This window comes from Emydura macquarii, unplaced genomic scaffold (genome assembly GCF_026122565.2).
Source record: "Emydura macquarii macquarii isolate MOO-44397 ecotype Brisbane River unplaced genomic scaffold, CSIRO-AGI_Emac_v2 contig_587, whole genome shotgun sequence".
In the NCBI taxonomy this organism is placed as follows: Eukaryota; Metazoa; Chordata; order Testudines; family Chelidae; genus Emydura; species Emydura macquarii.
Genome location: NW_027130724.1, coordinates 13,744,786 through 13,757,429, shown reverse-complemented (window position 1 = coordinate 13,757,429; position 12,644 = coordinate 13,744,786). Strand labels below are relative to the sequence as shown.

The 12,644-nt window shown below is 35.7% G+C and overlaps 1 protein-coding gene across 6 annotated transcripts in view; it reads left to right on the top strand.

The window, feature by feature from the left end:
• STK33 (serine/threonine kinase 33) overlaps nt 1-12,644 on the top strand; it is an 89,086-nt gene that overhangs the window by 41,385 nt on the left and 35,057 nt on the right. For 3 of the 6 annotated variants that reach the window (XM_067540743.1, XM_067540744.1, XM_067540745.1), the window contains exon 2: nt 9,088-9,521. In XM_067540743.1, coding sequence (XP_067396844.1) covers nt 9,312-9,521 — 210 coding nt within the window. In that variant the 5' untranslated portion in view covers nt 9,088-9,311. Of the gene's footprint in view, nt 1-5,211; nt 5,308-9,087; nt 9,522-12,111; nt 12,375-12,644 lie in introns of those variants that run through there. The other 3 variants (XM_067540746.1, XM_067540747.1, XM_067540748.1) reach the window with 3 other exon arrangements.

Genomic DNA, 12,644 nt, shown 5'->3' with positions numbered 1-12,644 from the left:
CCTTTTACATCGATAGAACAAGGCCTTTCAGAAAGACAACCCAACTATTCGTCGCGGTTGCTGAGAGAATGAAGGGCTTACCTGTATCTTCTCAACGCATCTCTACATGGATTACCGCATGTATCCGCACCTGTTACGAGCAGGCGAAGGTGCCGCTTCCCAGTACAGTGACGGCACACTCGACCAGAGCCCAGGCCTCGTCAGCGGCCTTCCTGGAACGGGTGCCCCTGACGGACATTTGCAGGGCAGCAACCTGGTCATCTGTCCATACCTTCTCTTCCCATTACGCCATTGTACAACAGGCAAGAGGAGACGCGGCCGTAGGCAGAGCCGTCCTAAGAAGGGCTACTCGGCAGTGACTCCTACCCGCCTCCATGGTATGGCTACATAATCACCTATGATGGAATGCATATGAGCAAACACTCGAAGAGAGAAAACAAGGTTACTTACCAGTAACTGTTGTTCTTTGAGATGTGTTGCTCATATCCATTCCAAACCCACCCTCCGTCCCCGCTGTCGGAGTCGGCAGAAAGAAGGGACAGGTGGCCACGGGGTCGGCAGGCTCCCTATATACCGCGACATGAGCGCGGCACTCCAGGGGGCGCAGGAGCCGACCCGCAGGGGGTTGCTAGGGGCAGAAAAGCTTCCGGAGGCTCGTGCACGGGGCGCGCACTCACCTATGATGGAATGGATATGAGCAACACATCTCGAAGAACAACAGTTACTGGTAAGTAACCTTGTTTTTTAATGACATGGCGGCCATGTTTCCTGAAGGCACCTAGTGACTTCAGGCCTATCGCAAGGGTGAGGGATGGCACTATCTTTATTAAGGGCGTATTACCCTTCTCCCTCCGTAAAATCTTTACTGAGGATATGAGCAGATTTAATTACTAAGTCACTTCAATTCCATTGTAAGTTATGGGAAGTGATGGCCTTTTTGAGAAAAGGAAAATGGTGCATATAATGGGAAAGATAAGAAAAACCTATTAACTTTTTTAACTGCAACCTAATTTCTACAAATGTACATAAATCACTAGCTGGCAAAGAGTTTTAACTATGTGGATAGTATGAATGGTGATGAATCACTCATTAGTTAGCAAAAGGAGTTTTACAAAAGGTGAGACAACTGAGAGAGTTTTCTTAAAGGTCCCATTTTAAATTAATTTTAATTTATAAACTAAATCACATACTTCCTTGAAAATACCCAGAAAATTAAATCTTTACCCACTGATTATGTATGATATATACAATATATTCCTCATACAAAACATAGAGGTTGAAACCCTGTTTCAAGTGCAAAAACAAGACCTAATCTCCAATATATAGGCACTTCTGTAGTTTTGTAATAAGTCCATTACTCTTTACTCAAACTAAACTCTTTACTGAAATCAGAGTGAGCAACATGGTATTTGGCTTATTATCACTGAGAAATTTAAATAAAATCATGGCCACTGTTTCTAGGGGATGCACTTAAACAGTGTTTTGTCCTTCTGTCAGTTCCTTCAGCAGAACCAATTAAACACTGTTACCAAACCTGTGATATCATCAATGATGTTGGTTTCTGTGGATATTTTTGCATGATAAGGTACTGTACTTTATTCTTAAACAAAAATGCCTATTCAGCTATATTCTAGCCACAGTTAAAAAGGAAAATATATATTTTGGGGAAATACAGAGAAAAGAAATGTTATTGTCAAGCTCCTTAAAAAGAAAGGACAGAACTTTTTTAACTTTGAAGAAATGGCATGATGGTGTCTTCTTAATTGAGGAAGAATATCCTTTGCCTGTGAAGATGAAATCCTCCACACTTCAGTTGCCTTTTAAACCCTTCAACCTGTCAGTGAAATTGTATAATCCAGTAATAGCATGCCTGAGGCTTATTGCCTTTTCCTGGGCAACGGTATCAGCAAATGATGCACTTTACTGATTTTAATCACAATGGGCTAGATCTTAATCTTGGTTATGTTGGTGTAAATCCAGGTTTATATTAGTGTAAATGAAATCAGAATCTAGTTCCATTGTAAGATTTTAGAAAGTCAGCAAATAAAGAAATGTATGGGTGAATTTTCACATCTTTTAATGAAAACCACTTATTGAAATAGCATTCAACTTTGGGCAGTGGTTAAAATTGTCATGTATCTACCAACATTTTGGTATAGAGGACTCAAGGTCACTGCTGTGTTAAAGGCACACAGTAGTTGATTTTTCATTGCATCATAGCCAATCTTTGTTTTTATTTTTTTTTTGGACTTTACTAGAATTCCCCATTGTTCAGCTGTAGTGCTAAATTTAGAGTTAGTTAGAATCAGATACCAACATATTTTACATGTATTTGAATATGTAGACTAATTTGAAGTGTTCTAGAATACTTTTTTTAATAAGTGACAAGACATAAGAGTAAACTATATTGAAACTTGGGATGCAACAATTCATACTGCAGTCAATAAGAGTTTTACATTGGTAGTCACTGTCAGGATGGGCTTTTACAATCCAGTGATTCAGTAATTTTAGCTAGTTCATATCATATTTGATTAGTAATATCATCCTAATTGTTACCTTTGGCAGAGGACTGTACCATGTCTTTGTATAGTAGATATTTTTCTTCAGTATTAGAAATTTGTTTTTAAAACTGTTAGACACTCCAAAGTATTAACCATAAAAAACCCTTGTAAATTATTACTTTTAATTGACTAAGATGAAAACTATTAAAACATGCTGTTAACTTGGTGCCATCCCAGGCATGTCTTTTCTTTTCCATCTGTTAGTGATGGTATTACAATGCTTGCCGATGTCAAATGCTTTCCCAAATTTGCAAAATGTGTGTAATCCATTTTGTCCAGAACTAGACTATAATTACCTAACTATCAGGTTCATTAATAAAAGTTCTTTACTAAATAATTTTGGTATTCCAGTTACATACAACCTAGACTATTATATCTTGATACATGTAAATTACAAATAAAAGAAAATCTTATCGTATTGCACTTACGAATATTGCTGTCATTTATAATATAGGAATAGCATAGCTCCACTGTGCATAATAATGCTGTAACTGAAGTGAAGAATTGTGGTGACAAACTGAAAAAAGAAGTGTGAATGCCTTGATTTGGCAAACAGAATCCCAACACGGAAGAACTGCCTTAATTTATATACATTTTGGGGTTCATTTTTACATATACATGAACAAAGAAAAATAACCTATTTTCATAGTTTGTCTCTTTCCACTTTTTCCATATCTGTTTTCTTTTTTTTTTTTTTAATACTCCTTTCCCTTCCTTTCCAATCCACCTCTGCCCATTGTGGATGACGGTTTGGTTTTTAAAGCTATCCCTAAAAGCATCGATAAAAGTGGATTATGTACTTTTTCTGAGACTGTTTGCTTATGCATGTTTTCTGATGTTAGTTTTTCATATGAGAAGGCTATAAACGCTCTACATTTTTTTACAAGAACAGTGTAGAATTCCTTATATTACAAAATGCTTGTTATAAGCTATATTTGTTTTTCCTGAAGAGGCAATTGTAAGTGTAATATTGTAGGGACAGCTTGAAGGTCTGATCCAAAGCCCCCTTAAATCAATGTGAATGTTTCCCTTTACTTCAGAGGGTTTTAGATCAGGCCTGCAGTGATTAATAGTAAGCCTCCATTCTCCATTTTGATCCAATTAGGTTCAGCAATCCATGTGTGTGGATTACAATGCAGATTTGGAGTCTAAGGGACATTTTTTAAAGTGGCTTGACTCTGGCCTCTAGTTTTGTGCCCACAATCATTTGTCTATGCAAAATTCAAACTTGCACACACTAAGCAATGTGTTGGGATTTTGCCGATTGAAATAATGCATTGGTGAAATTTCTGGGGTAAATTTAGAGATTACTTGTGAAAATATGGCCAGAAAAAAAAGGATTCACTGACTGATAAGCAGTGACTGGGAACAATTTCACGGTATTGTTTTAAACCATTTTATGAAACGTAGAACTATCAAATTTAAGACTGTATAACCAATGGAATCCTGACAAGATTTGATTACCTGTTAACTTGAAATTACTAACATTGAAGTCATATAATTGTCTATTAGCATAGATTTAGTTAATGTGTCCAGAATTAAATCAAAATTGGAGAGAGAAATTTGAGCATATTTATGTTGTTGGGGGTTTTTTCACTTAAAATAATCACATTTTTGGCCAGCCAAAAAGGCATTACGAGCTAAAATCAATCCAAGAGAAAAATAATTTTGTAAACTACCACTTAAAGTACTGTCTTAGAATTTTTAATATGACTACTCCATGGAGGTATAGTGTAGTAATAGAAAGCAATAGAGATAAAGTATGTTAACTAAAAATGAGCTTGTTTACTTTAATACAGCAATTCAATATATCATGCAAGCATTTGAATTGGGATTCAATTTGGGGGAATTATTAACCCTGAGTCTTGAGGATTAAGAGACATCACAACAGTGATTCCACTGTTGCAATGTCTCTTAACCTTGAGTCTTGAGGATTAATAACTCCCCCATATTGTATCCCAATATATGGTAATTGTACCATCTTCATAATATTAACATACAAAGAACTTAAAAAAAAAAAAAAAGGGGGGGGGGAGGGGGGTAATAGTATGTTCCTAGTGATCAACAGTTTATTTCCTGTTTTGACAGATTATCTGTGTGATTTTGGCCAAGTCATGAAGCCTGCCTGTGTCATCTTAGTTTATTATCTGTAAAAATGGATACAGTAATACTTACTCCCGAGAGTACTTGACATGATTATCTACTTTAAATAAAACTAGATAGTAACACTTTATAGGCAAAAGTTATTAAATGAATAATTAACTCGGAGACTTCAACTGTGCCTCTGTGGTCAATCCACTCTACGGCCTTGCTTGACTAAATGTTGCATTCTTTACATTTATGTTGGAGTTAAAAATATTGTCATTTTTGGACAGTAACAAGCAACTTGCATAGTTAATAAGTGCTTAAGAGAAATATTTCCATATCTTACTACATGTGAAAAACGGTATTTATTAAAATAAAATTAACTTTTGGTAGATGTAGTTGCTTTGGCTTGCTATGACTAATTATTTTCCCCCCTTTTGGCTTTCTTTCTTTGTTTTTCTCTCTAGCTGTAGATGGTGGGCTGAGAACAATGATTTCCTTCTCCCCAAAGTGTTGGTCCCATCCCCTTCCATAATACTACCACTAGTTTCCTTTCTCTTGAGGTTTCTGGATTTTATCATTTTCCTGTACCCCAGAACTTGGCTGATATGGCTGTTCCAGTGATTAGCAACTTGACCACCAACATTAGCTTTACACAGGAGTATGTATTTACCTGTTTGCCATTTTCTGGGAAGGATAAGAAGAATACTGCAGTTACTAATGGGGAAAAAAAACTGTGTACATTTCACATCACACTCATACCAAACAAAACAAAACAGAAAACACAGGAAAGAATAGAATTCCAATCAGACAAAATAAAAAAGAACAGTCTGTGAAAGAGTGAGACCATCCTGTCACACACCTCAACAATTTGCCTGGTCTCAACTTTTTTTTGACCCTAAATAGTGCATGTCATTTCAAAACCCGGCATACAGATTTTTGTGTGCAGCTATCTGAGCACTTGTTTGGCTCGGCTAAACACTTTTAAAACAAAATTGTGATGACACCAGAATATTCAAATTAACAACAGAGGATGTTGGAGGCAATTGGTGCATATTGTATTATAAGTAGACAATCTTTCAGTACAAGAGTCATGTCCTGACTGTCTGTTATAGCTCAAGGGAATCAATTACAGGATTTTTCTGCGGTTATTTTCATTTGGCTTTTGTTGTCCTAGAAAAATTGGTTGTGAATAGTAATTACTCCTAGAAGGGGTTTGGTGTATCTCTTAAATATGATAATTTAACCTGCTTGATTAAAAAGATTGGATGCCACTTTCACATACATTTTAAAACAGAGTTGAACAGTCTGTTCTGGAGGCATACATACAGTATGTGTCACTAAGTACCCCCGTAGCTACTCATGAATGCAAATATTTCTCTATGCATGATTCTGTATTAATTTATTCATTTGAAATGATCAGCTGTTGCAGTATATGATCACAGACAGATAAAAGAAATGGTACTAGATGCATACTTTTTTCCTGTTCAGTGCTTCAGTGAACAAGATTTTTGTTAACTTCTCTGTTGACTTGGGTCAGCCAGCTAGGAGAATGCCAGTTCTAGCATTATTGCAGGCTTTATTTTGAACATCTGATAGGTTTTCCATTAGAAAGGGCTAAAATTTAGTTTTTCTCTTTTTAATGAATGGTCCAGTACCAGAATTTAGAAGAACCATATTGAACCTGAAAGTATTTGTGCGGGTTCACCAGAATGAGTTTAAGTAAGTAATTTGGGCCTTCTAGGTGGTGTCATATTTCAAATAAAATAACAATAGCAGGTCACAATAATAATAATAATATATAGCACCTGTATTGCACTTTCTGTTTAAAGTATTTTGCAGACATTAACATTTTACAAACATTGATAACAATGTAGTATGGGGAAGTAGCCTTATCTTTATTTAACAGATAAGGCAAATGAAATGTGGAAGTGAAAATGAAAAGGAAGTGAAATGACTTTCTTGAGGTCACAGAGGAAGTCATTCATTGACGAGTTCGCAGTTCTGAGGTTTAGAAGCAGATCTGCTCAAATTAGAGATTAATAACATTGAAAATCTGGGATTGTAAACTTTATCAGTTCTGAGTACTATCGATGCTAAAATCATGTTTGAATTGAACTAAAAGAAAATGCAACGTGTTACTCCAATACTGATTTAAGGTCCAATATTTCATGGTCTTTGAGAACTAGAAGTTAATATTTTACTCACTGGGAAGCTGAAATTTCAAGTGTGTGAACAATCCTTTTCTGACAAATAGAGAAAGTGGCTATTAATATACCTGCCTTACCCAATAACAATTATATGTATCCGTGCGCTCCATTCTCTCCTGGATTCTTCACAGTTGTTAACTTTGATCAAAAGCACTTTAAAACACTTTCGAGTTGTAAAGGAAAAGTAACTTCAGATTGTGCTTTGATCACACTTTTAATTCACAGTGGCAAAAATAGACAGCTTACAAGTATGTGAGAAGAACATTCCTAATGCTTCTAGGTACCCATTACTAGCTTACTCACACATGAATTAGTTACTTTTTCTTCTCCCTCTGCTGTTTCCCTGTTTGCACCACATGAACCCTGTTGCCTTCTGATATTAAAAAAAAAAAAAGTACAGCAAATTTGTCTCTTCTCTCCACAAAAGCCTTTTCAGTTATATAAAACTTACTTTTTTCATGATTTGGATAGAAATAGGAGCTGATATTCATGTCAGGTATTGACTGTTAGAATATTTGAGGACTTGATTACGGTATATTTTTTAATTAGGAGTTTGGATTTTAACTCCTTATATTTTGTTTTTATTGATAAGAGTAGAGAATAGATACATCTAACAAGTGTCCTGTGTCCACTAGAATTGCTGTCTGGTAGACTCGCCCCTCACCTTTTCTCATTTTTCCACCTATGATAAATAAAGTTCTCTGTCACTCATTGTTCATTCTCTAATCAGGTGATTAGTTCTCCTGAAATAGTCTCTAGTTTAGTGGACTAATAAAGGATGGGAAAAGGAATTATTACATATGTTCAGGAAACTTTTTAGGGCTGACTTGCCCTAACTTGTTCTATTGATATCCTAAAGGCTGCAAAGAACGTCACAGGACTCTTAGAACATGATTAAAATGTATGGAAAAAGAAATCTCCAGTAAGAAGCCAATGTAGGATCAATGTTTTCCACTATTGGAAGTGCTTTGATTTACAGCAGCTGCGGGTCTTTTTCTGTTCTACTTTTTAAACTATTTCCATTGTTCTGTTCTGGCCAGATAGAAGGATCCATAAAGGTTTTGTGGAAAAAAAACCCTTTTTTCTGGGTAGTTTAATTGATAATGTTAATCAGAAATTTATTTGTCAATTCATTGATCAGCCAAGAGAGGACTCTAATCTGATAAGCACAATTCCACAGGATGCCCACTTGCAAAAACCTTGAACCAGTCAGGAAATGTATGTAGGCTAACATTTAATTTTAGACCTTTTTTAAAAAATGAGTGAAATTTTTTTCTTAGTTGAGCAAAAATATTTCATCACCACCATTAAAGCCCTCCTTCATGCCCCCTACCCCATCATTTGTGCCAGCCAATATGACTTTTTGGGGAGTTGGCTTCAGAGAATTTTAAATGGTAATAAAGTTAAATCAGATTTCTTAGGTGATAGAAATTAGGGCAATGTATTGTCAGAGGCACAATGGTATTAATCACCTTTCATGTAAATTGCAGAATGTAAATTATTTTGTGAGATTAGAAGATCTCATTACCAAAGTAATACATCAAAAGAGAATATACTCTTTATTATTATCCTAAATTAAAGGGCTTTTCACTATTGTGTCCTATCAGCATGACAGCAACCTGTCACTAACAAAGAGAAGACTGAAGGATAGGGAAGGAACTAAAGGGCTTTAAAACACACCTCTTATATTATTAAACCACTTCCCTGGGATTTAATATGAAGATCCTAGGATGGCAGAGAAGAAGGAACATTTTGTAGAATGTATGTTGAGAAGCTGGTTTCCGTTTTCTATAGAAATGCAATCCTGAACACAGTTAATTTGAATGAATATTCCCTTAAAGAGGGAATCCTCTCCAGTACAGTAGGGCCCATGTGAATAAAGAAGCACAAGAGTAGTTTGCACACCTTGCCTACAGCTGGGTTCCCCATTGTGGCAGTGTGCCCGATTTATATCCTCCCACAGTGCCAGTTAGAAGCAGAAATTAATATTTTATGCTGTAATCCAAATCAGCCACTTTCCAGATTTAATTAAGTATTTTGAAATATTTATAAAAAAGAAACAACTAGAAAATAAATATGGAGAATAATCTTGCATTGGGAATAAGAAAGACTTTTTTTTTCCATCTCCAACTTCTATGATTCCCTGAATGTGCCAGATAATGGTATGGTGTGTAGAAAAACTAAAGGATATTTTTTGTAACTCCAACTGTGGTTTGTTTGTTATTTTGCAGATCTGTACAAACCAGGATACTCTGCTGTACCAGTCTAGTTCCTTGTCAGTGTGGCAGATACTCACAATCAGAACATAAGTTTTTTGTGTCACAAGTTCACGAATGGTGACCTTTCCATTCTACTCCTCAGCTTTTTTGTTCTCCTTCCTTCAACAGTGGACACATTCCTGCCAGTCTTTGTGCTATCATTTTCATTGCACTGCAAGCTCTACAGCACTGAACAGATGACTGATCTCAATCAGGACAAGAAGACCATAAAATGTACCAAGTGCTCTGCTTCATTTCAACCAAGCAGTGTTGTATTTTTTTGCCCCAGTTGCAACAAAGGTCCAATGAGCTCCGGAGGTGCTTTGCTAGAGACATCTGATTTTTCAAGTTCTTATGATGACACCTTGCTTCACCAGTCAGAGGAACAGATCTCTTTTGTAACAGAGGTGAGCAGATGGGTTCCTTTCCATCCAGCTTTTATTTCGCAATGACTAGTGCTCATTTCTGCTTAAAACAACAAGGACTATATTTCCTAGTGTGCCCTCAAGTGTGTATAGTAGAACTAAATTCTAAAACATTTTCCATATTCACAGTATTTTGAAGCCTTGCACCTAATAATAATAATTCCTAGCTCTTATATACTGTATGTAACAATCTGCAATGATTTAAAAAAATTCCTAGTTCTCTAGAAATTGTGGCTAGCATGAGAAGAGTATGATATATTAATACATGTTATGTTTGACCAATTTTATGGAAGAAGTTGTTTCAAACTGTTAAAAAAAATCTAATCACTTGTTAGAAAATTAGGAGAACAAATATTAAAATATGTAAATTCTTGATTTTTTTTTTTTGAGGAAATGTAGTGTTTATATTTTACCTCAAGAGATGCAAAAAGGTTACATATTAAATGCTTTAAAATGCTTTGAAACTATAAAGTGGTTTATAAGTGCTAAGTTATTCATGTTACTGTGATGTGTATTTAACTCAGAGTGAAGCTGTTACCATAGGAATACAGAATTATATAATTTTTAATCTAAATTGTGAACCGATGAGTAAACACTTGTTCTAGAGGACTCTTTATTTTCTCCGTAAGAGCTAGGCCAAGGAATTCTAGTACTCTGTTTGAAATAAATTACATTTTAGCCCTAAGAAATGTCTCTGTCTGACTATGCAGTGAAATTAATTGTAAATGAAGTGCTGGTAATGCATATAGTAAACAGTCTAGAAAAATGTATATATTTAGGCCCTCTTGCCCCAATTCAGTAAAGCACATGCTGAAGTTCTTTGTTAAAGGATGGTTTGTTGAATCACATCCTGAATACGGATGGATTTAGGCATGTGCTCAAGTGCTTTTGCTGAATCAAGGCTTTAAATAGAATTGGCTTAATTTTCGGAAGAGCTGAATGCTCACAAATTCTGTTGAAGTCAATGAAACTGTTGTATTCAGCACATTTGAGAATTCGGCTTTTGATTTAGGAATCTGACTTTAGGCATACAGGTTTGAATATGTTGGTCAGTGTATTTCCCCTCTAATCTCTTTCAATTAATGTAATTTTAAGTGTTTTAATAGTATATAATACTAATAATATGCTATAATATTAGTAGGTAAAAAAAATCAGAAAAAATACATTTTTAAATTGACTATCTGTCTTTAATTTCTCTTTAGTCCATTCTTATTGATGTACAAAGTTTCTTTAAGTATTGTTCCTGCAAGTAATTAATACATTGATTGGGGGGATATATTTATCTCTGATGATAATCTCCTCTCTAATATTGAAGGCTCTAAAATTGTACAATTGGAAGCTTTAAAAGCTTTTGTTGGAGGAGTTTGTATTAAATATACACCTGAAAAGAATAAAATGAAAAAAGCACTTAAAACTGACTGTCAGAAGAAAATCTATCTTTTGGGATATATTAAGATAAATGGGTCTTCTTTAAAGAAGCACTTTTAAATTGATGGAAGCAAACTAAATATCATTTTAAATCAGTCATATCTGAACATACCATCAGTGACTTGTTTTCCAGCATTTCTGTAAGTGGGGGGACAAAACAGGAAATGTGTTAGCAAAGAAAGCTAAAATACATTCAGCCTCAGTTATTCACTCACTACTTATATAGTATCAGATAATAGAGATTATTCTACAATATTATTAATAGAAATAGTATATGGTAAACATATAGCTGGCTATTTGGGAATATCCAACTGTAGGCCTGTTAAAATATATGTGGTGCTTGAAAATAAATGAAGAAATCACATTAGAATGGCAGTCATCTTCTAAAATATAAGAAATCCTTTCTATTCTCCTTTGCATTATTAAATTTAGTGTCAGATTCACAGAACATCACTTTATGTCAAACAATTTTGTAACATTATCTCCTTAGTTGAAGGCATATTTGTCTTGTTCTCAGGCATAATTATTGCAGATAATTATTTATGGCAAGTGTTTATATGGTGTCCATCACCTTTGTATGTGAGTAAGATGAATTCCTTCAAGAGTTGTTACCACCTGAAGCTGGTAGGTCAGTCTGTGACGAGGAAAGTCAGGGGTACTCTTTAGACTGTTTATACTAAGGGCCAGCATTTATTCCTATTTTATTCCTGTTCTCTTATGATTATTCAGTCACCAGCTCCATGTCAAGAATTTTCTTGTCCCCAACACACAATCACATTTAAACACAATTAAATGCCTCTCATTAAGAGGATATGGTCTCTTCATTCAGGTCCCAATTTAGCAAAGCATCTAGGCACAGGTTTAACTTTGTGCACATGAATAAGTGCTTACCTTTAAGCATGTGAGTAATATGATTGACATCAATGCATGCCTAAGCTAAGTACTTAAGTGTCAAGGGGTCTCAGTCATTTATTTTGGCTAATGGCTGTAATGTTCACTTCCACACAGGATTTAAATGTGTCATTTCTGTGGCACACCTGTACTCTACCACCCAAAAAATTGAAAGTTTGAGAATCAAACTGCTAGGATCTAGAACTGGACAGGAAATGGTTTGCTGATCCCATTAATTTTTTTGAGATTTCAGAAATTTTCCTGTTCTGTACTGGGATGAAACCAAGACCTTTTGAAGTTTTTTCAAAGAAGAGAGTGTGCACCACTATGGAATACACTGATTCAGACCAGGGACTGGAGCATGGGTCTTCCACATCCGACATGCCCTTCCTACTAGACTCTTTGGCTTTCCGACGGGGTCTCTCTCATTCTCCCCTGTTGGAGCTGTTCCACTTTGTATAAATAATTAAATATTTATTGGAACAGGGTCTTGAACCTGACTTTACTACATCCCAGGTGAGTGCCTAACCACTGAACTATAGTCAGTCTCTCTCTCTTTCTTTTTCAGTCCCTGGCCCAATAAATATTTATTTATACAAAGTGGAATAGCTCTAACAGGAGAGAGTGAGAGACCCCCACTGCAGAATAGATTCAGACTTGGGACTTGAATCTGGGTCCCCCAAATCCTAAGTGAGTGCCTTAACCATTTTGGTCTCCCTCCTGCCCCCATCCTGCCTCCCCTGGCCTCCCCACTCTTCTGGTTTTGGCCAGAAAGTTTGTCTTGGA